Source organism: Eublepharis macularius, chromosome 15 (assembly GCF_028583425.1).
Source record: "Eublepharis macularius isolate TG4126 chromosome 15, MPM_Emac_v1.0, whole genome shotgun sequence".
Classification (NCBI taxonomy): Eukaryota; Metazoa; Chordata; class Lepidosauria; order Squamata; family Eublepharidae; genus Eublepharis; species Eublepharis macularius.
This window is the reverse complement of record NC_072804.1, coordinates 28,792,183-28,816,465: the sequence shown is the minus strand read 5'-3', so window position 1 is coordinate 28,816,465 and position 24,283 is coordinate 28,792,183. Positions and strand designations below refer to the sequence as shown.

At 46.1% G+C, this 24,283-nt stretch overlaps 2 protein-coding genes across 3 annotated transcripts in view; both read right to left on the bottom strand.

The window, feature by feature from the left end:
* ARID1A (AT-rich interaction domain 1A) overlaps window positions 1-8,523 on the bottom strand; it is a 98,810-nt gene extending 90,287 nt beyond the window's left edge. For both annotated transcript variants that reach the window (XM_054998994.1, XM_054998995.1), the window contains exon 1: window positions 7,328-8,523. In XM_054998994.1, coding sequence (XP_054854969.1) covers window positions 7,328-8,512 — 1,185 coding nt within the window. In that variant the 5' untranslated portion in view covers window positions 8,513-8,523. The remainder of the gene's footprint in view (window positions 1-7,327) is intronic.
* PIGV (phosphatidylinositol glycan anchor biosynthesis class V) overlaps window positions 1-24,283 on the bottom strand; it is a 315,344-nt gene that overhangs the window by 130,286 nt on the left and 160,775 nt on the right. The window lies entirely within an intron of this gene.

Genomic DNA, 24,283 nt, shown 5'->3' with positions numbered 1-24,283 from the left:
TCTCTAGCAGCAATGCTGGATCCAGTATAACACCTAGGCTCTTAACCAAGTCTGTGAGAGTCAACTGAACCCCATCAGAAGTGGAGAACACAATATCCCTCAATACCCCCGCCTTCTCAACCAGCAACACTTCTATCTTGTCCAGTTTCAATTTGTTCACTTTCAATCATTTGACCACAGCTGTCAGACAGTGGCTTAAGGCCTCTACTGCATCACCAGAGCATTTGGACAGCAAGTTATAGAGCTCCATAGCTATGTATTATTTCTCCTAAAGACTTTACAGAGAGGCTGAATAACATGGGGGATAAGATTGCACCCTGCAGAACCCTGCAAAATAATTCCCATATTAAAGGGTCACCAACAATAACCCTACCAACAATAACCCTTCAAGTCTGTTCCATAAGGAACAATTTAAACCAGTCCAAGGCACATCCCGTGATCTACAGTATCAGAAGCTGAAGATAGATCCAGGAGTAGCAGCAACGAAGAAGCATGGCCTTTGTCTACATTAAAATGTCATCAACCAGAGCCATCTCTGTTCCACAGCCATACTGAAAAGGGTCCAGAATACCAGCGTTATCCAAGAATCCCCGGAGTTCGTCTGTGACTGCTCTCTCAATCACTTTGCCCAGAAAGGACAAATTAGAAACTGGGCGATGATTGGCCGTATCATTTTTGTCTAGGAATTTTTTTTTCAGTAGCAGGTAGATAACCACCTCTTCGTGTGGCTACAGGAAGGTGCCTTGATTTTGTTACTGATTTATGACCATCGTCAAGGGCTTGTTTATGTGGTCCTTACATGATTTTAGCAACCAAGATAGACACGGATCCGGTGCACAAGTAGTGGCCTTCAGAGGGGCCAGGATCCTGTCAATATCTATCCGTGTGACTGGATCAAAATGATCCATGAATGGACCAGACAGTGTATTACGCATTTCTTCCACCTTGCCTATATTACAGTGGCATCCAGGTCAGAGCCTATTTGTACAATTTTATCCTTAAAAAAAAATGCAAAGTTGTCACAGCTAATTGTCCATTCCTGAGCCAGTAAAGATTCTAATTTAGGAGTTAGAAGATGTTGATATAAACAGCTGGGATTGTTGTGAATCAGCTGATGCAATTGTGATACTGAAATAGCATTTGTCGCTAACCATGGCTCAACCTAGAGTTTAAAGACGACACCAGTGAAAGATAATAGTGTTTGATACGCGCAGGACTGTGGACATAATGCTGCACCAGTTAGTTCCAAAAGGGAAGGAATTTGTGTGCAAGAGCAAGTAACCCCCTGATCTGCTAAACCTTGGTTAAAAGATCAGGAATGTTACGCCTGCCTTAGTCATTGACTATTTGAACCAACATGCTTTGCCAAGCATCACAGAAGTACAACATTACGAAGATAAGTATCCTTAAGTAACGAGTTTTAGAAGTCAAAAGGGGCAAGAAATTCACACCAAGAAATTCACACCTCGGATTTTCTCTTATTAGCATCCTCATGACCAATAGATCACTAAATCACTTGTTTTAGATCTGCGCCTCTTCAACTTGAGAACTGTGTGCTAAAGCTACAGCCTTTTCTCTATTTAAAGCCAATCTAATTTGAAAACACAGTAACTTTAAATTTCAGAAGGCTTGCCTCCTTTTATCCTCTACATATAAAAGCTTCTGGTGCCAGGGAGCTCTCTCCCTACAGGGTACAATTTGTGAATGAACAGTTTCAGTATAACACTGAACGTTATGCATAAAAAGGGGGGGACAGATGAACTGACAGTGGAAATGGTCTGATTAGTTCAGAAAATTGGCAAGAGTTTGACCAGAACTGGTTCATAAAGTAACAGTCCCATTCACTCCGTAGGACATAATTAAAAGCCTTGGCATATTATTAGTGTTAAGTTCAACTGTTTATAAAAGTCTGAAAGAGGAATGCTACAGCCATCCCTATTGGTAAACTCAGCATCTGCAAGCCAGTAAACTGAGACTTCCTTACCTTTCACCTTTAAAAACAGAAAGCTTTGATTCAGCATGAGCAACCTTGCTCCTGTAGACTTATTAAAATATCAAGAAACCAGCCAGTCAGAAAAAGAAAAGCAAAACTCAAGACTGTCCGACTTTCATAGTTGCCAAGATGTATCTGTGATACATGGCTTTTTATTTGTTGATTGGAATGAAACAGGTTGCCTTTTTAGCACGTTTTCTTGACCTATCACTTAACAGCAAACAAAAAAACTCAGTGTGCCATCTTCAAAGAAACAGCAACCTTCTATCTGCAAGTAGATTCTAAGTACTGAGGAATTTTGAGCATGTCAAAATCAGCATTCAAGTATCCCCACTTGGGCTCTAGATACCATACTTACCTCTACATAGTAAGTTGTTGCTTTTCCCAGGCCACATTTTCAAAAAGATAATATCCTCATCACCAGCTACAGACCTACTAATACTAGCTACTCCAGAGACAAAATAACCTCCCCTGCAGATTTTACTTTGACAGCTTATTTTATTTATTGGATATTTATCTTCCCCTTCCCCAAAGGATATTAGCTTCTCCATTTTATCCTCAACACCATCTGTGAGGTAGGCTCGCCTAAGAGAGACAAAGAGGCCTATGGTCACCTAATAAGCTTCACGGCAGAGGAAGAGTTTGAACCTTCAGTCTCCCTAGTTCTTAAAACTACTCCCCATCGCATTGGTTATTTAATAACCTTTCCTTCTTAAACAAGGCACCCAAAAATGTAGTTCCAGCACGTAGACATTTTGGATAATTTTCATGACCTAATTTCAGGTGCACGGCTGTGCTGATCTGCAGTTGAAGCGCAAGATCCAAGTCCGAGAGCACCTTAAAGACTAACTAGATTTCCAAGGCAGAAGCTTTTGAGAATTATAGCTCCCTTTGCTCATACCTTGGAAATCTAGATGGTCTTTAAAGTGTTACTGGATCCAAATTTTGCTCTTTCCTGACCTAGACATTTATCTCCATTAGTGAGAAAGCTTAACTGAGAAACGCATACACACATACACACAGGTGCACGCAAAAGGCATGTTAAACCTCTTATTTTTCCAGTGTAGGCCACAGTCCCATATCTTGATGCACTAATCCAAGTTACAACCTCAGAGGCTCAGAAGCACCTGGCTGGGCTTTCAGGACATCAGAGATCAGCAGATGGTGTTTGAGCACATATCTCCCAACTATTTAGCAGTATGGGCTAGAACTGGCGGGAGTGGAAGCTTCTTTGAGGAACTCAGGATCAAAAAGTGGGCTAACAGTTCTTGCAGGGCAAGCTCTGACCTAATCTATACAGAGGGCTGGGGCTGGCTCACCCCCTTAGTTCTAATTCAGTGTGGACTACACATTGACGTAACCAGACAACTACATTTGTGCTTCCCTTCAAACCATGGCTTGCAATTCAGATATGGAAGGAAAGCACACACCATGCTTTGCCAGCTGAATACTGTAGTGTGCCACTGTGTCTGTGTTAAAAGAGGAATTGCGTCTGAGCATGCAGTGGGAAAATCCAGGAGAAGAAGGAGTGCATAGGCATGTTCAAGAAGCACCACACCATGGCGTGGCATTTCCATCAGAACCAGAATGTTACTTCAGTCTGAGAACCTTTACTCTATAGAACAGAAACCATCAAGATTATTTGCATAATGCTGGGGTAGAGGGGAGCTGCTACAGTCAGGTAAATAAAACATTTATACTACATACCCAGCAGGTCAAAACTCAGTATAATTTTTTTAAAGGAATTAAAAAAACTATTAGTGTCCTAAGACACTGGTAGCACAGAAACACTCAGTGTCAATTTAGCCTGAAAACTATGTTTTTAACACCTCCGTGCTTCACTTACTAGTTCAGTTAAGTTAAGCCTCAACATCCCTTTGTTAACAATGTCAGAGTGACTTGAAATAACCATTTCAAAAGAACACAACTACATGAAAGTCTGCCAAAGATGAATGCTTAAGCAAGACTCAAAGGTGGTTAAATGAAGATTCAATAGCCTGCTTTAGGATATCAATTTGCTCTCTTCCACACAGTAAAAAAAAAATTAAGCAATAGGTTTTATACAAGAACTACAACACTCACAGTCACAAATCAACATTACAAAACCTTTCCTATTTTCTCTAGAAACCCTACAGAGTCTATGCTAACCACTCAGAATTCATCAGGAGCTCTCTAGATTTCCACTCTATATTTCAAGACAGAAAATCTGTTCTCTTTACTAACTTTGATGTTTCCAGGTCAGAAGCGTCATATTATGCAGAAAGAATCTGTATCTATCCTAGCAGCAGGCACAGACACAGCACCATTCGTACCCCCAGGAATGTGAGATTTTGAAGATCACTATTCTGTAAGGGTTTTATAAATTTTATTTTAATGCTTACCGGTTATATTTCCAGAGTTCTGTTTCCTACTTTTAAATTAACTGTAACCTTCTCCCTGAGATGCTGAACAACAGATAACAGAAACAGTGTATTGCGTTGGTATCTACACACGAGACCAATCTTGTCTTATTAAGTTTTTTCAAGCTACAGGTCTGAAATAGAGACTTCTAGATCAGACGGAGTAATGGACATGGAGTAAGATAATATAAATAAGGAATTAATACATTTGTGCTCTTTCATGCCTGTGCCCTTCCCTTCCTCCCACAACGCACACCTGAGACATCACCTACGAAGTTTAAAAGGCCAACAGTCAACCGAAAATTTGCATTATCTGAGAAATTTCTCCACGTCAGCCCTATGTCTCAAAAAACTATGCCAACTAAGGCATCGGGAAAATCATTCCCAATTCCAAATAGAATCAACAGAAGCTTAAAAGACAGTTTGAGGTACATGTTCCATTCCCTTCCCACCCTCACTAACCTATTGGTAAGTAGTTTTCTTGCTTGCACAATATTTACAAGCTGTAGCTTATATTATCTACCCAATTCCAGATGTTCATACATTACCCCCTAAATGGGGGTCCTCAATCTGTAATAGACTGTAATTGATTTTAATCATGAACTGGAAGTAGAATTCATCTAACGTAAATACATGGTATATAACAAACCTAAAATATTTGATGCTGGTTCAAATCTCCTGCTCAGCCATGAAATTCACCAGGTGACCTTGTGCCTAACCTACCTCACAGGGTTGTTACAAGGATACAAGGTGTCGGGGAAGCCATGCATGCCATCCTCAACTCCTTAGAGAGATGAAGAAATAAAATGTAGTAACAGTAAGTGATGCATACAATTTATTCTTTGCAAACGTGTTTCATTTTTTAAGAATATAAGAGTTTTTGAGTACTTTAAAAATCTAGTGTAACTATAAACTCAGTATTTATCATCCAGGTAGCCAGGACCAGCTGCAACCCCCGTCCAGCTCATGCTCAGAGGCAAATCTGGCATTTCTGACCCATAATGTCTGAAATAACTCAAAGGCTCAGTCTCCCAACTAATACCCATGTTGAGTTAAGACTTTCAATGTGATTTTAAAATCCTGCTTCAGTACAGTTAAGTTCAAGGCCAGTGAGAACACATATGGAACTGGAAATTCAGGACTATATTTTAGGAAGGAAATAAAAAGAGGAGAGTAAACATAGCTGAAGATGCTGATGTTGAACACTGCCATGCTAAGTGAAGAACACAAGTGAACTAAACTTTTTTTTTCAGTACAAGGCCGACAATTATACAAGTCACAGCATTAAAAATCCCATCAACAGTACAAAATCAACCCTGAACATTTTAAGAGCACAGCAGGTGAGTCACAGGTTACCCTCTCTTATCAGCTTGGGTAAGCACCCTGCACAGAAAGAACCAATAAACAAGGTAACACATGTAGGTTCCTTACTTAAGAAGAAAAAGACCAAAACTATTTTTCTAAGTGTATCAGAACAGACCTAAGATCCTATTGTATGTGTTTATATTTCCAGCATATAAATACCCCACTATTCCTGACCCCAAACTGAAACAGCAACCAGCCCTTCTTTCCTTAAAATACAAAATTCAATTCCCCCCCTCCCCCAAACCCCATTGCCTTCTAAGAATAAAATGAAGTGCTTTGCACAATAGTAGCTCTGAAGGTGGCACAAATGTTATAATTCATTACTTGATTCTACAGCTAGTTAGTTTTTAAGATGACTGCTCTGAAAGGGAACAAGCCCTGTACCACCCAGATGAATCCTTACTGACTCCATAGCAAAGTCACATAACATTAAAAAAGCAAGCAACAAATCTGTTGCTTCAATCCCACAGAATCTATTCCAGGCTGTGTAAGGCTCAACAAGAAAATTTTTTTAAAAATCCCAAAAGGTACAAACAAAACGCCATCGCCTTCCTCTTTGTTTCAGGCATAATACAATGAGGGCAGCCTCTCTGTGGATCTGCTTTCTGCTGAGCCTCCTCAAGGTCACAGCCAATTTCAGCTGTGAAATTAAAAAAAATCAGAAAGTGGCACTGATGCTCTAGGTTATGGCTAGTAGAAAAAGCAGAGTGTAAAAGTTTATGAGCTCATCAGGATTGTTGTACCATTACATCAGAGGCAATTATAAATGGCCAAGAGCAGGAGATGGGGAGCCAATCAGATCACAGATAGGATGTCAACCTAAGACCAACTGTCTCCTGGCTTTGACAGAAGGATTTTACCTCCATAATTCAAATCCCAAACCAAAGCAATCTGCACTTACTACTCCAATCACTGAACTGTTTACCAGCACTTCCCGGCAGAAGCTGAAGACACCAAGGCTGGCAAGAAAAGGCCAGCTCAGAAAATGGCCACAGCTCGCCGGGGCAAGGGGAAGATGTCAAGAGAGGGTCACTTGCCCTTTTCCTCACCCCCCAGCAATCGCCAAGGGGACCAGGCTGCGACCCACAAGGAGGGAAGCAGAGCCCTAAAGGAGTGGGGAGAGGAGTGGGACACACCAGAGCCTGGAACAGCAGCAATCTTTGCTAAGCACACCCTCTTTTTCCCTCCCCCAAGCCCAGTAACATGGAGCTGGTATTTTTGCCACCCCAACCAGAGTGGCAAAGCCTCCCCCTCCCCAACTCCAGGCCCCCTTCGAGGCTCACAGCCCAGAAAGACTAGGGAAGGAGAAAGGACCCTCTCGGAAAAGGCTTGCACAAAAGGCTGGGAAGGGAGGAAGGGAAGGCAGAGAGGCAGCCATTTTAGAGAGAGAGAGAGAAAGACAAGAGAGGAACGAGGGAGGAAGAGACAATGGCAGCTCCCCGGCAATGTGGGCCTGGAAGGAGGGCAGCCCGGGCAGAAGCAGCCCCGCCGCGCCGGGGGGGAGACCCTCGCCCGCCCCCAGCCGCCCCCATGTGCTCCGCTCCCCCCTCCCCCGCTTCGTGGCTTTTACCTGCTGGGTCCTGGCGAGCGGCTGTCCCCCTCCAGCGCCGCTGCTGCCCGGGCTCATGGGCGCGTGGTGGCTCCTTTGTTGGCCTCCTGCTCCTCCGGCTGCCACCCAGCCCTGCCCGGCGGTGGCGCCGCTGTACTGCGAGGCAACGTCCGCGGCGGCGGCCGGGGCCTTGGTGGCAGCTCCCCCGGCGCCGTCTTGGGGCCCGCTCCCGTAGTCGGCCCCGGGGTAGGCTTGGTAGCCGCGGGCCGAGCTGGGGGAGGTGAGCAGCTGGTTGAGGGTGGGGGTCGAGGTGGGCTGTGGGGTGGCGCCTCCGCCGGGTCCTCCTGCGCCGCCACCGGCGGCCGACGGCCCCATGGCCCCGAAGCGCTGCTGCTGCTGCTGGAAGGCCGCCGAGGGAGGCTTGGGCCCGGCCTGCGCGGGGCTCTGCGCGTTCCCCCGAGGCGAGCTGAGGGCGTAGGCCTGAGGGGGAGGCGGGTAGGCGCCCGCGCTGCGCCCGGCCGCCGGGTAGTAGGAGTTGTACTGGTGGTTGGCGAAGCCGTGCTCCGTCGCCGCCGCCGGGCCAGTGGCGGGGCCGCCGTGCGAGTTCTGCGGGGGGGCCCCGGCGGGCCCCGGGTAGGGCTGCTCCAGGCCCCCGCTCTGCAGCGCTGCCATGCCAGGGCTTTGTTGTCCGCCATGTTGGTGGAAGGCAACGGCCGCCGCAGCCTGGGCGCCTCGGCCGTACGCCTGCCCGAAGCCGTACGCCGGCGGCGCCAGGGTGGCCGGGTGAGCAGCAGGGACGGCTGGCTGGGGCGGCTGCTGAGGCGGCGGCGGGGGCTGCGGCGGCGGCGGCTGCTGAGGCGTCCCCACCCCGTCGCTGTTGCCGCCGCCGCTGTTGCTCCCACCGCCGGGCGGCTCCGGGAGGTTATTGTTCAACGAAGAGGCGCCGCCGCCGCCGGGCCTGGGGTTGCCGTTGGAGCTCTTCAGGTCGGCCTCGGCCCCCGCGCCCCCGCCATTGCTCTCGGCCCCGTCCTGCAGCTCCTTGCCCGGGGGACCTTCGCCTTCCGACGGCTGCTGCTGCTTCTCCGCCGCCTCACCCCCCGCCTCCTCCGACGGACAATCCCGTGGCGGCTCGGCTTTCTTCAGGTCCGACGGGGCCGGGGCGCCCAGGCTGCTGGCGGCCGCGGCGGGGGCCACCTGAGCGGCCATGATCCCCCCTCCCCACCCGGCCAGCCCCCTCCTCCTTCCTCCGCCTCTCCCGAGCGACTCCCCGCCTGGCCGGCCGGCCGGCACAAGGCCTCACCGCTCTCCTCCGCCGCCTCCTCCTCCTCCGGGCGTCCTCTCCCGGCTCAGGCGGCGGCCTCCTAGCTGCAACGGCGGCTCATTCCTCCCGCGGCCACCAGGCTGAAGAAGCGGGCGGGCGGGCGGAGGGGGCGCGGAAGGGGAGCTGGGAGGGCCGCGCGCGGGGCCTGGCCCCACTCTCTCGCCTGCCTCGCTCGCTCGCTCAGTTGCAGCCGGCGGAGAAAGGGGGAGGAGGAGGAGGAAGGGGGAGGGGGCAGGACGGGGCTCTCCCGGTGTGGGAGAGGAAGGAAGGGGAGAGAGAGGGGAGGGGGCGCGGCGGGCGACCAAGAAGCGGACTGGGCCCCCCTGCCGTCCCCCGAGCCGGAGAGGCGAGACTCGCGCGAAGGGAGCCGGGCGGCGGCGGCAGCGGCTTCCGACTCTGGTCCGCCGAGTCCTGCTCACTCCGACACGAGGCTCAGCACTGCCATTTTACCCAGCGCCGCGGCAAGCTGCCAAACCCGGACTGGAATCCGGGCGCGGATCGGGAGCCCTTCTCCGGCTTCCCTCCCTCACAAAAGGAGGAGCTGCCAGGCCCCTTTGGACGCTTTCAAAACTGAAGCGACAAGCGGAGAGAGGGAGGCAGGGAGAGAATGCAAGCAAAAACCGGCGTGGAATCGGCACGGAGCGGGGGGACGGGAACGCTGAGCTCGAAAAGCCACAAAAGGAACCTTCTTAGGCTGATAAACGCGTGGAGTGGGAGTGCAGCTGAGATAGACCCCTTCGCGCCACAAGGCTCGCGGCCGTCCCCCACCACCCCACTCCCTTGGCTAGGGACACAAAAAAATTCCTGATCCCCAGGATGAGCCAGAATTGATAGAACAGGAATCCAGTGGTATCTTCAAGACTAACAATTTTTTCCCAGCAGAAGTTTGCCTGAATCAAAGCTTGCTTTCTCAGAGGCGTCTTTAGAGTATCACTGGACTCCTGTTTTATTGTGCTGCCACAGACTAACTCATTTACCACAGACCCAGAGTTGTCATCCACTGTTAAGGGGCACTTAACAGTGCAGTCGTGTGCAGAATTGCTCCAATGTAACACGTAAGAACATCAGAAGTGTTCAGGACTGAATTAAGATAGGTTGAGAAAGCCCAAGCTATATTAAAGTTTACAAAGCCTCAACGCTTTACCAAAAAAATTAAACCTGAAATTTATTGTTATTTGTAGTCCACCTTTCTTACTGAGATCCAAGGTAGATTACATGCTGCAAATTAATACAATATAATCGATAGCTAGAACATTCACTGAGCAAAAATATAATGTGATCAACATTTAGGACATTTAATGAAAACAGATACAATAGAGTAATGGTAGCAGCAAATTTGAAAACCAGCATAAAGCCAAACCGTTCTGAATTAAACCGTTCTGAATTAAAGTGTAATTAATAAACATGACCTTTTAAAATAATAATAATAATAACTGCAGTTATATACTGCTCTTCTAGACAGATTAATGCCTCACTCAGTGGTGAACAAGTCAGTGTTGTTATTATCCCCAGTGCAGCTGGGGAACTGGGGCTGAGAGGAGCGGCTTACCCAAGGCCACCTACTGAGCTCATGGCAGTAGTGGGATTCAAACCAGTACAGTGCTGATTCACAGCCAAATCACTTAATCACTGTGCTACAGGCCTCTCATAATCTTGAGGTCCTAAACTGTAGTTTACTTGTGCATAAATCCAGCTTTGGAGGTGCCCTGCTGGGTCAGACCAGTAGTCTATCTAGTCTAGCATCCTGTTTCACACATTAGCCAGGCAACCAACCAGGGCCAGCCAACAGAGCCCGAGGCCTTCCCCTGATGTTGCTTCCTAGCCCTGCTAATCAGAGACTTGCTGCCAGTGTACATGGAGAAGCATTGGCTTCAATAGGTTTAGCCAAGTAACTGTACAGGATTGTATTGATGGACATCCAAGAAGAAAACAGTACAGTGCAGGCAGACCACAGATGGTATGCACCAAAGAGCCATTTTATTACCACTGGATGTAGGCTGCTTTGGGCTTTTTTCTTCTTCTATTGAATAAAGCAATTATATTCGTATGACTATCCTTTCACTTCCCAGGCCCTACAATTCTAAGCATACTATAAGTGATATAAATTCTACACTGGGACAGAGTAGAACATGCTTATGGTTGTGTTATAAGACATTACAGCACATAGATGACCACTCTTGCCTAGCTATTCCACTAGTCCAGAATCCACTATGTGGCAAGGATCAGATCTCGGATGTAATAATTAAAGAAGTAAACCAACTCCTATTGTGAAAGCTGTTCCGGACTGTAGTGGGGAGTGGTGTGCAGCTCTCTGGGTCCCAGAATCCCCGGCAGTGGTGCAAAGAATTTCTAGCTGGGGCTCAAGTGAGCATTTAGTAATTTGTTTTAAATGGTCAGATTGATCAACAGCACATTGGCTGCATTCTGAGCCATCTCACATATATGATCACCTTCCCTTCTAGGGCCCTTTCCCCTCTCCTTTTAGGATCTAGTGTCAGGTTTAAGTATCCACCACTGGTAACCTTTGCCATTGCTTGATTTTAAGAGGTCTGATCTGGACCTTGTACTATTCACAAGGGCTAAACGTACATGATGCCGAAACATAACCTAATAGTACCTGAATTTTTATTTACCCTGTGATCCTATCACATCAACAGCTCAGTTTAATTTATACTCAACCAAGCTCACCACTCCCTTCCCACCCAGTCCTTCCATGCTAATGGAAGGCAATGAACAAAGTACGGGTAATGCAAAAAGGGATAGTATCTCATGGGGTTTTTTGCTTGTTTTTAAATGGCTTAATGAGAAACAACCCCCATGCTTAAGTGATGCATTAAACAAGAGATGCATTAAAACAAAATGTTAAAGGTTACAACATGTCACCAGCATGGGAGGGGGGAAGAGTTGTGTTGCTTGTCATCACTGAAGTCATAGGCCTACCTGGGACATTCTCTCCATACTTGCATAACTGCATTCCACTGATATTGCAATAGGGTTGCTAGCTTGCAGGGGAAGGCATGCAAGGATCGCATTTCCCCAGCAACAAAGGACAGCAGGGAGTGCTGAACTAATACCATGTCCTGCCTTGCATGGAGAAAGAGGTACTTGGGTACTCACAACTACTAACAACTCCACAATTATCATACAATAAAATTACTGAGGAAAGCCCTTACAGAGGGAGCATATTATCAGCAGGGCTCATTTCGAGGGGGAACGCACAGGAACGCAGTTCCAGCAGTTCTCCAAAGAGGTCACATGTCAGGTGGCTCCACCCACCTGACTCTCAGCCATTTTGGGCCCATTTCGGCCTGGATTGGGGCCGAAATGGCCTGGATCGGGCCTCTTGATGGGTGGTGGATCACTCTCCCGCTCATCAGCAGCCTGATCCTGACCATTCTGGGCTCCTTTTCAGCCATTTTCAGACCCTTTTTGTCATTTTGGGCCCAATTTCAGCCCTGAATGGCATCAGGGGATGTGGCATATGCAAATCAGTTATACTAATGACACACTTCCGGTGATGGCAAGAGGCGTGTCGTATGCTAATGAATTATGCTAATGAGTCCCTCCAGCTCTTTTTCTATGAAATGACCCGATTATCAGTATAACATTACCATGAAAAAATAACATCCACCACACAAAGATAGTCTGGGGAAAGTGTGGCATGTCAGTAGACAGGTTTTTTTTTGTCGTTTTTTTCAGTAACTCTGTCCCATTCACTAGCAGTCTTTGGATGCTTTCTGAATTACACCAAACACTATGTTAAAAACTATTAGTAATGAGCACCTTTAGAGCCATCTTTAGTCTTTCCATTCAAGAAATGGCTTAAATCATCTCTAACACTGGACAGTATCTTGCATCCACTTTTTCTTTTCTTTCTTTCGTTCATTGTTTGTTTATTTATTTATTACATTTCTAGACCGCCCTCCCCGTCAGACGGGCTCAGGGTGGTGTAACAACATACAATTTATAACATACAGTTTAAAACAATGAAAATATAAATAAACATTTAAAACATTATTCCATGTGCAGTAAAATTTCTCAAATGGTGGATACAAATCTCTACTCAAGTTCCAGTTTGCTCTACATTTGACTTAGCTGGTCTTACCGGAGCATCTCCATGGTTTCTAAGATGTTACCATGTGAGGGCTTAACTCTGTGACAAATACTCCTGTTTTTTAAGCAGGGTAGCTAATTCATTTCCTATCAAATCCAGGGTAGGCAACCTTGTTGGCCAGAGTCCCAGCAAACTGGCAATATTTAAATGCTGAGAACTCGTATAGCGGAGCGGTAAAGCAATTGGGCTGCTAAAGCTGGAAGTCTCAAGTTGGAATCTCGGATCTGCCAAGAAATTTTGGGGTGGCCTTTGGCAAACCACTCAGACCCTCATATCTGCAGCATGCATACTAATGGAAGCAGGGAACGTTTTTGGCCCAAATGCTACAAAATCCACTATGTCTACCTATGGAAATGTTGTGTGCAATGCTGACAAACAAACGAGGGAGTTGAAGGTTGTACTTGCCCAGACAGTCTGAAACTTGGCCGAGCCCCAGCAGCTTTGCCCGTGCGTCAGGGAGCTCGCCTCTCTGCTTTTGATGAAGTATCAACACCATGTACTGAGCAAAATGGTCTGGTGTGCTGGTGCTTGGGAGGAACGCAACGGGTTGTCTGTCTCTGCACTGCAGCCTAGCTATGAAATTCTCTCGTTTCCTGGATGAATTATTTTCAAGTTGTATGTTGGTTAAAAGAGCCAAAGCACCCTTGAAGGCTGAAGGAAATGTTTTTATTTTCCTTACCTCACTTTGGATTTTGCAGCCTACCAAGGACCAAGCAATGTAGGCAAAAGTAATACTGGGCTTGTGTTTGAGGAGGATTCTGTCTAACTGATCAAGGGAAAATTGCTTCCAAATTCATTTTGAAACCACGTTAACATTGTATTCTTCTATAAGCATCGCCTTCCAATTTTTATTGTACTTTACTGATTATAAGTTGCTTCCTAGAGCTGAAGGGGCTACTATAAGGGCAGGGGTAATATAATTTTTAAATAACCCTCTTTACAATTTGTTACAAAGTCTTACATTTCTTGATAAATACAAAAGATGGCAGGCATAAGCAAAGACTGAGCACATGATACTCTTCGGTGTATTTTGGAAGCTGGGAGTTCTTGCTTTTCATTCAAGTGATTGCATATAACTGCATTGTAATGCTGTTCAATAAACTTACATCCAGCCCTTCTGTGAGTTACATTGACTTCTGTAATAGAACATCTTTGAGTACTTATAAAGAAGGTTGGGGGGGGGGAATATGTGTGTCTGTGTCAACCAATTTATTTGAATTTGAGTTTTTAATGGTTCAGATTGTTAATGTGAATTATGATAATCATCTAAATGGGTCTGACAACATTCATTTGCATCTGTCTAAAAGGCGGGCTGCATATGTGTATCTATGCATACATATACTTGGGGAAGCATTTACAAATTAATCTAAGTTTGTTATAATTTACATGAAACTATCAAAATATTGAACATCCAGTTATAATTATATTCATTATAAATTATATCTGACCTCTCCATCACAGCATATGTTTAAGTCAATCTAAAAATACTTACTAAAACACATAAGACATACAACTAGAAAACCAGCAGCCAAATACAGAACTCGAGATTCAAATCCTGTTGCCTTGTTTACTGGATATCTCAGCCATAGATCATATTACACCAGGGCTTTTTTTTCTGGGAAAAAAGGTTGTGGAACTCGGGACCGCACAATGACATCACTTCGGGTCAACTGGAACAAGGGGGGAGTTTTTTAAAGTTTAAATCGCCCTCGGCAAAAATGGTCACATGGCTGGTGGCCCCGCCCTCTGATCTCCACACCATTTTCAAGAGGTGCTGGAACTCCATTCCACTGTATTCCAGCTGAAAAAAAGCCCTGTATTACACTACTGTAATCTGTTTTGAGTCTCAGTGAGGAAGGTGAACAAACAAAAAGGCAAACCTGAACAAACAAACAAGGTGCAAATACAGCTCCAGATCAACTCCCTAAAATGCTTGGTGTAAAACCCACACCTTCAAAAAAAGGTTTGATTTGCTTCATCAGCCATAAAAGGGAGAACAGTGTTGGGTTTTCCTATGGAGAAAATGACACGTAGGGCCACAACAGAAAAGGCTTTGGTCCTTGAAGCAAGTCAACACACCTGGCTTATTGGATCACCGTTAGGCATGATGTGCTCAGTGCAACCTGGGTGCATGACCTGACACTTTGGAACACCATTCACAACAAGCATAAGAACATAAGAGCCCTGCTGGGTCAGATCTAGTCCAGCATCTTCTCTCACATAGTAGCCGACCAGCTAGGGGCAACATCTGAGCACAGAGGACAAGACTTTCCTCAATGCCGCCTTGTAGTGTTGGATATTCAGTGGCTGACTGCCTCTGAGCATGAAGGTTCCCTGTAGGCATTTAGCCATGGATGGACCATGAACCTCCGTGAACCTAACTCCCTTTTAAAGCCATCCATGCTTGTAGCCATCACTATGTCCACGGGCAGCGAATCCCACAATCCCTGAATCTATTGACCATCAACTTCACCAGGTGTCCCTGACACAGGGTTGCCAACTCTGGCTTGAGAAATTTCTGGAGCCATGCAGAGGGCACTCTGTGGGCATCCGGAGTTTCCATTTCCTCTGCAAGGACTGACCTCTATAGTCTGGAGATCAGTTGTAACTCCATGAGAACACCAGTCCCTGCCTGGAGGTTGGTTACCCTGCTTATGTCTCCCCTTCTCCTTTTCTTTAGCTTTTCCTCATAGGAAAGTTTCAGGGGGTAGCCATGTTGGTCTGCAGCAGAATAAGATTCGGGTCCAGCGGCAACTTAAAGACCCACTAGATTGCCAAGCATGAATTCTCCCTAGAAGCGAAAATGACAAAACTGTGGCTATGGTGAGAAGACAAGATTCTCTGGAAAAGTCAATAATGCTAGGAAAAGAGGAGGACTTAAAACGAGATGGCTGGACTCAATCAAAGAAGCCGCGTCCTCCAGTTTGAAGGATCTGAGCAAGTCTGTTAATGAGAGGACGTTTGGGAGGTCTTCCATTCATAGGGTGGCCATAGGTCGGGGGCGACTCGACGGCACGTGACGCGCACATACAGATTGCCACAGTACCAGCTTCCGAGAGCCAAAGCTCATATCCTAGAAATCTATTTGGTCTTCATGGTGCTACTGGACACGAATTTGTTCTTCCTCGGAGAGGTGTTCCCACCTCTTAACGGGACACAGCACAGGGAAAAAAGAAAAGGGTTTGGCTACCAGGCGCTTGTAAGGATTCTAGTACCACCACTCCGGTCAGGGATGGGAAAAACAGACTATTTCAAAATATAACAAAAAGTAGCTCAAGGGTGGGCGCAGAAAGCCCAGCGGAGCGCAGAGGCGGCGATCTCCGTCGCTTTTCTGTCCGCGCGCCGCCCGGCTCGCAGCGAAGCGCGCGCGTCTCTCTGGGCTCGCGAGCACATGGCCTCCCCCAGCCGTGCCAGCTCCGGCTCCTCCTCGCTTTGCTCCCCCAAAGCTCGAGCAACTTCAAGCCTCCCCGCCAGCAATGCAAGCCCCGGCCGCTAGGCTGGCTCCTCTCGAGGCGGACTCGGAGTTGCCTCGGAAAGGGGTCCTGCCAGCAGCCCCGGGCAGCGGCGGAAAACCTGGTCGAGATTAGGGCGCTGGGGGCGGGAGGGGGGAGCGGGATCGGGCTTCGCTCCTCCAACAGGTTCTGCCAAGGGCGCGACGGCAAATGTGGCCTGAATCGTTGACATGGAAACGGGATCGGGACTCTCCTCTCCCCCCGCCTCCCCCTGCGAATGCAGTGCGCAGACCCGCTCGCATCCCTTATCATTATCCCTGGCCTCTAAGCGCTTTGCAAACGCGGCATGGAGTTTCCTGGCTTGCTTTCGAATTCAGACAGGAGAGAACGTTTCAGCGAGACGTTCGCTTCCAAGGTTGAAAGCCAGAACAGAGCAGGGCAGCGCGGGAGGGGGGCGGAAGAGAAAGACAACTGCACGCTCGGAAGGCGGGCGAGCGTTCCTGCGTTTGACTGAGACGCACAAGCACCCAGAGATACCACGGGACCGAGAACAGGAGACCCATCTATTATTTATAATTAATAGAGCGCCTTGCAAAACGTGGCATGGAAGCCAAGGCCGGGGAGAGCTGGTGGTGACACTTTCAGAACAGCCAGAGTTGCTCCCCCCCCCAGCTAAATTATAAAATATGGAAGGTCTTGCCATATGCTGAACATTTGATTATTCTCTTGGTTCATTTCTCCTATAATACTTTACCAAATATTATTTGCGCCTCTTTGTGTCAGTCTCCCCTATCTGTGTCTATAATTTGCCTCGGGTATATCCTGTTACTTTTAGAAGGTTTGCAGAGGCCAAAATGAGCCCCAAAGAACATGGGAATGTTTGGAGCAACTCTAGAAGACAAAAGCAAAGCAATCAATGCTTGTTGTTGAACATGTTCCTCTCCCCCACTCCAAGAAGGGCCAAGATCTATCACCTTCCTTCTCTCCCCCCTCCCCAGCACTGACACAATGGTAGAGTGAGAAATCGTTACAGCGAAAACTGATGTGGAGTTTTCAGCATAAGGCGAAAGGTAACTATCCATTTGCTGAGCACAAGGCATGCAACGTTCAAAGAATGGCATGGATTTTTCTCCACATCTGACTTGTGAGCTGTTTGGCTAAAGTGAACGGCAGGCTTATAGGAAAACTTAGCGAGCGAAGGCTGGCTAAAAATATAAAGACTTTAAATCGCATTCAACTACGATTTTACGACGTGTTCCAAAACTTTAGGGCTGCATATTCAACGACAAGAAAGTGGACTCCAGTCTGAGTCAAGGAAATCCATTATTTTACCAGTTCTAGCCGCTCCTGGTAAACTACGAAGTGGATCTCGGTAGGGACAGATGGAACGGAGCCTGCGGCACATTCAGTTCCTGTAATATAATTCTCGACCTGCAGGGGCTCGGAAGGGGAGTGCAAACTGAAGGCTGTGGGAAAGTAAGGGGACAGGCGCTGGGCCCAGTGTAGGAGTCGTTTCTGTTACTGTTGCAACCTTTAAGAAGCTTGTTTTGTGACCTCTAGCTACTCCTGATGTTAATACTTTAGAACAATAAATGAAGAAAAAAGCATTAGAGATATTTCAACATGTAGATCAACAATGAACTTACTAAAATAGAAAGAATGGGTAAACTCTGTCATTTCAGTAAATGGCAAACTGGGGTTAGAAACGTGAAAACTCAGATCAGATTTGCTAAATATTCTGAATTTTAAGCAGCATCCACATTATTATCCAATTAAAGGTTAAATTTGCTTTTTCACCAATACAGTGGGACCACAACACAAATAAAATACATCACAACCCATAGAGGTACCATTGATGCATGTAACAACCCCTGGGGCAACTGGATTCAATTTTCACTCTGCCCTAGAAGCTTGCTGGGTAATCTTGGGCCAGTAACTCACTCACAGCCTAACTTACCTCACAGGGTTATTGTAAGGATAAAGTGGAGTGGAGAATGGTATAAGGTTCTTTGGTCTCCACTGGAAAGAAAAACGGGGTATAAATATCTCGAAAGAAAATAAAAACCTGCATATTTGGGTACTTCCTCCATCAAGCAGACTTGGGCAGGTAGGATTTTGTAGAGAAAAACTCAGCAATGTGTGGTGGATAATGGGGTTAGTTCAAAAGGGAAATTACCTAGGTGTGTTGGTGTAGTAGTAGTAGTAGTAATATCTGCATTTATATACTGCTCTTCTAGACAGATTACTGCCTCACCCAGAGTGGTGAACGAGTTAGTGTTATAATCAGGGCTTTTTTTCAGGGGGAACGCAGGGGAACAGAGTTCCGGAACCTCTTGAAAATGGTCACATGGCTGGTGGCCCCGCCCCACGATCTCCAGACAGAGGGGAGTTTAGATTGAGCGGCATGGAGGGCAATCTAAACTCCCCTCTGTCTGGAGATCAGGGGATGGGGCCACCAGCCATGTGACCATTTTCTCTGAGGGCAACCCACTGAGTTCCTCCACCTCTTTTCCCAGAAAAAAAGCACTGGTTATAATTATCCCCACAATGCAGCTGGGGAGCTGGGGCTGAGAGGAGTGACTTACCCAAGGCTACCTAGTGAGCTCGTGGCAGTAGTGGGATTTGAACTAATAGAGTGCTGATTCACAGCCAAACTACTTAACCCAAGGGGACGCAGTTACAAGGGACAGTCAAAACCACAGGTAATCCTCCCTAACACAACTAGCCAACGTTTCCTTCAACTAGCCAACATGTACAACCTATGTTAGTGTTCTCCTTCACATTCCCCTCCCCCAACCCTAGCAGATTGGAAACCAGAACCACACCTGTCTCCCCGGTCCGATCATAACTGTGGCGGGGTGGGGGGAACAGCTCCAACTACCATGGTATTGCTTCACCTAGTCCAGAGAGCAGAACTGTGGTTCCCTGGGAAACAGGGCAACCTATCACTATAGGGCTGCCAACCTCCAAGTAGGACCTGAAGTTCTCTCAGAGTTAGGACTGATCTCCAGACTATACAGATCAGTTCCCCTGAAGAAAATGGCTGCTTCAGAGGGCAAACTCTATGATGTATCATAAATTCTAGGAGAGATCCCTCCTCAAATTGCTCCCTCCACAGGCACTACCCCCAAAATCTGAAAAAAATTCCCAGGCCACATTTGGAACCCTAGTTACTTAAGAGATATCTTTGCATCTACGCCAAGTGCCCTTTTGGAGCCCTTTTGGAATGCTCAGCTTACAAGTTACCACCATTTTGTGGAACCTCCCAATATTTTGACTGCCTCAGTTCCAGTGGTAGCCATTTTGTGATTGGCTCTATTCAATGGCAGACATTTTGTGGGTGTAGGGTTGCCAGGTCCAGGTTGGGAAATTCCTGGAGATTCTGGAGGTGGAGCCTGGAGAAGGCGGGGTTTGGGGAGGGGAAGGGACTCTGAATCGTATAATAACACAGAGTCCACCCTCCGAAGCAGCCATTTTCTCCAGGGAAACCAATCTCTGTCACCTGAAGATCAGTTGTAATTCCAGGAGATCTCCAGCCACCACCTGGAGGCTGGCAACCCTATGTGGGTGGCACCTACTACACTCTCTCAAAATGTTAAAGGTGCCCAGAGGCTAAACAAGGTTGGGGACACCTGCATTAGAAGTCAAAAATCCTGCTATAGTTTACTTGACACTTGAGATATATTTCAAGCCACCAGCCATAATAACAGAGAGGTCAGACACCTTGAAGGTCAACTAATTTACTGTGGCATTTTGTCAGCCTGAGCCTACTGTGTCAGGTTCATGAACACCTCCGTTGGCGCAGCAATATAACTGAATCCACGTTTACTAAAATCTTTTTGTTCGCAGGTACAGAACATTGTTTGAATCCTAGTTCTCAAAGCATCCTCTAGATCTGTGGCTTTCTCCTGGATTTAATTTAACAATAACAATAATAACAACAACAACAACATTCGATTTATATACCGCCCTTCAGGATGACTTAACACTCACAGAGCGGTTTACAAAGTATGTCATTATTATCTCCACAACAAAACACCCTGTGAGGTGGATGGGGCTGAGAGAGCTAGAAGCTGTGACTGACCCAAGGTTACCCAGCTGGCTTCAAGTAGAGGAGTAAGGAATCAAACCCAGTTCTCCAGATTAGAGTCCCATCGCTCTTAACCGCTACACCAAACTGGCTGGTACAGATAAATTGTCTGGAGAAGCAGGATCATTGTCCGGAGTGCGGCACAAAATTGTTGCACCCCTCCACACCAAACTGGCTGGACATCAGAACTGGCATTGCAGCCTTCTCCACAAATATATGCTCAAAATCAGCCTTTATGCAGAATGTCTTTCTGCCTTTCAGCCCATTAGGGTTTTCACCTTGTCTCTGGTGTTTTCTTCTTTGTGACCAAATGGAAACTTTGTGGACTTCACTAAACCCTGTTCAGGTGTTTTGTTTCGGGTGGTTATGTGCTGTGTATTAGGAGCCAATTGCACACAATCACCTCAGTAAAAACAACTATTTTGTCTGAAAAGGGTAATATGCATATTTTGTAGATTCAGTATGCACAATCCAAAAATTGGATTCCCAGTGGTATATGTCGGTGCTTATTTATTAGACATATTTATAACCTGCTTTTCTCCATAACAGGAACCTAATACCGCTTATATCATTCGCCCCATCTCCATTTTATCATCAAAACACTGCTGTGAGGTAGTGTTGCCAGCTCCAAGCTGGGAAATTCCTGGCAATTTGGGCAGTAAAGTCTGGAGAAGGCAGGGTTTGGGGAGGGAAATGACCTCAGCATGGTATAATTCCATAGAGTCCACCCTCGAAAGCAGCCATTTTCTCCAGGGGAACTGATCTCTGTGGCCTGGAGATCAGTTGTAATTCCAGGAGATCTCCAACCACCACCTGGAGACAGTGGCAGCCCTACTATGAGGTATGTTAAGCTGAGAGAGAAGTGACTGGTCACCCAGCAAGCTTCCATGACAGAGTAGGAATCTGAACTTGGATCTCCTAGATCTTAATCTGACCACTACACCATTCCGGCTCTTGAGTTCAACACCACATTGTACTGAGGCTGCAGACAAAAAGGCAGTCATGTATACTAAGATGCTCACCTGTTGCCCATTCTCCTAGAACTTGGGACAGAAGCCCCAGAAACACAATGCCTGATAAAAGGCTTAATATTCTGAAATTTGTACACTGGAGGCGGGTGTGTGTGTGTTAGGATGAGAGTTCCCTACAATGACAGGAGTAAGGAATTTCATGGTATAAAAGCAGGAGATTTTGAAATGTGTGCATGTGCGTAATCACAGTACAAGAGAATAACGTAAGATGTTTCCTGCAGTAATGATGGAACAGATCTGGAAGTAGTGTTGCCAAGGAAATTCCTGGAGATTTGGAGTGATGTGTCGGAGGAGAGGGAATCTGGGGAAGGGTTTCACCTAGTATACCATTGAATTTGCCCTCTAAAGCTGTCATTTTCTCCAGGGAACTGCTCTCTGTAGTCTGGAAATCAGTTATCATTCTGGGAGAACTCCAGGCCACAGCTGGAGGTTGGCAGGCACATCTGAAATGACATCCTTTGTTCAAAGTAGGTAGTTAGGAGAACATTGTAATATACAGGCAGAGAGGCTGGTTTCTCCTAGTATTTTTTAAATTTTTTGTGAAGTCTGGACCAATTTACTAAGTGGAGGATCTTCTTGTAAGCAACAGATATTCCTACCTTGGTCCACTGGACCATTTAAATGGCACCCACCTGCCCAGGGCCCCAGAGAAATAATTAGGGACCCTCCTCTTACAACCCTCCCAATGACATCAGATAATACAGCTTATTTACGTCCACAGAATATTGGCATAATAAATGTATCATGTCATATTTAATTAGGAAAAAATCATTTATAACAATGAAGGCCAATTTACTAGAAAGGCACATAATCTTCCTATTGGTCCTGTAAACCATAACTCCAAAGGTCAGAAGGATGCAACCTTGCTGGTCTGCCAGCCTTAGGTAATATGTTGGGATCCTCAACCTTGTAGCTGCCCTGGGGAAGTCCCCACCCCCTCCCTTTCAACCTGTGGGCCTGCTAGTCAGCTGCACTTGAGGCAAGGGAGAAGTGTGAATATGATCATAACACAATTTTTTCCCAAGTTTTTACTACAAACTTAATAGCTAGGGTTGTCAGCCTCCAGGTGGCCCTGGAGATTTTCTGCAATTACAACCGATCTCCAGATGACAAAGATCAGTTCCCCTGGAGAAAATAGGTGAATTCTATGGCTTCCCTCCCCGAACCCTGCCCTCCTCAAGCTCTACTCTCCAAATCTCCGGGAATTTCTCAATGTGGAGTTGGCAACCTGATTTGGACCTCAGCAGAGAGGCTCACTTGGTTTCATTTTTCAACATTAGTTTGAACAAGTTCTGGGTATAAACAGATCCATTTGAAGAGAGAGCAGAAGACAATGAGAAAAAGGCCCAACCCACACCACATACTGTGTTCTCATAAACACCACCGATTGTCTTTCACCACATACCCCCACACACATATGTGCATACAATGAAATGATGTCACCCTCAGAAAGACAATAGTTGCTTAAAGGAACGTGTAATAAGCATAGAAGGTCTTAATTTGTAAAAGGAGAAATGTGGCAGCTGACACTTTTTTGAAAGCTAGAGCATGTGTTTTAGAACCACTGCTTCCTAATATCAAATCTGTACAGAAATTACCTCTTGGTAGTAAAAACACTCTGCATGTACTCAGAGGCATATCACATTAGTCAGTCTAAAAGCACACCGTGGTCCAGCTGTATTGTATTGCTTAGTCTAAAAGCACAAGCAGAATTATTTCATCTGCCTTTTTCATTCTTGTATCTTTCTAAAACAGGGCTAATATCACCTTACTTCTCCCAAGAGCTCTTGATGATAAACATGGAGTTCTAATTTTATCCTTACAATAACTCTGTGGGATAGGACAGGCTGAGAGATTACACCCTAATACCAACAAATGTTTGAGTGCGGGTTTAATACTGGTTTTCTACATCCAGCCTAGCTATTATACCACATTGACTTCACCAGCCATTTTCACATATCTTACTGGCTCCACTACATTGTGCAAAGGTCCCGCAAGGACAGTGTCTTCCTGGCGCGATTTCGTGCGAGAACTGGGAAATCGCGCCAGGTAGACACTGTCCTTGTGGAAGCTTTGCGTGACATACTGGAGCCAGTAAGACGTGTGAAAACAGCCACCATATTGCCTCACTGAAATATCATCTTTTTATTTAATTTAATTTATAGTTCATCTTTTTTTACTGAGACTCAAGATGGATTACACAGTGCAAGTCAATACAATCAACTGCTAGAATGCTCAATGAATAATGCAATAGGGTATGCGATGCACAAATCTGAAAACAAGCACACATTTGAAAACAAACATGATCCAAATACAGAGCTAAAACATTGCTGAAATAAAGTATAAGTAATTAAATATGATATCTGTGCAATTTACCCAGGAGCATGCTTGCAGCAATAGATGGTACCCAATAGTATAGTCTACAGTCCCTGCCCCTTTACCAAAAGATGTCTCTGAACCATTTCTTAAAGCACAACCCTATTACTTGAGTTAAAAAGCCCTCATGAATAATTAATTTTGCAGAGATTGTGGAAAATCAAGAGATTTGGCGCTTTCCTGACCTCTTCAGGCAGGCTATTCCATAAGGTAGGAGTCAACACAGAGAATATGCTTGTACAGGCAGCTGTTGATTTAGCTCAACTGCAGGATGGTTTCTGTAGAAGGCCCTGTTCAGACAAGTGAAGCTGCCATAACAGAGCACAAAGAGAGAGGTGTTCCTGCAGATATGAGGGGACAAGGCTATGAAGGACTCCATACATGATCAGCAAAACCTTGAACTTAGCCCCTTAACTGATGGGTAGTCAATGGAGTGACTGCAGAATAGGAGTAATATGCATGTGTTGCCTAGAACCTGATAATAAAGAGCTGTGGTGTTCAGCACCAACTGGAGTCTCCTAGGTGACTTTGAGGGGAGACCTATGAAGAGTGAATTACAGTAGTTGAGTCTCGATGTTAGCATAGCCTGGATC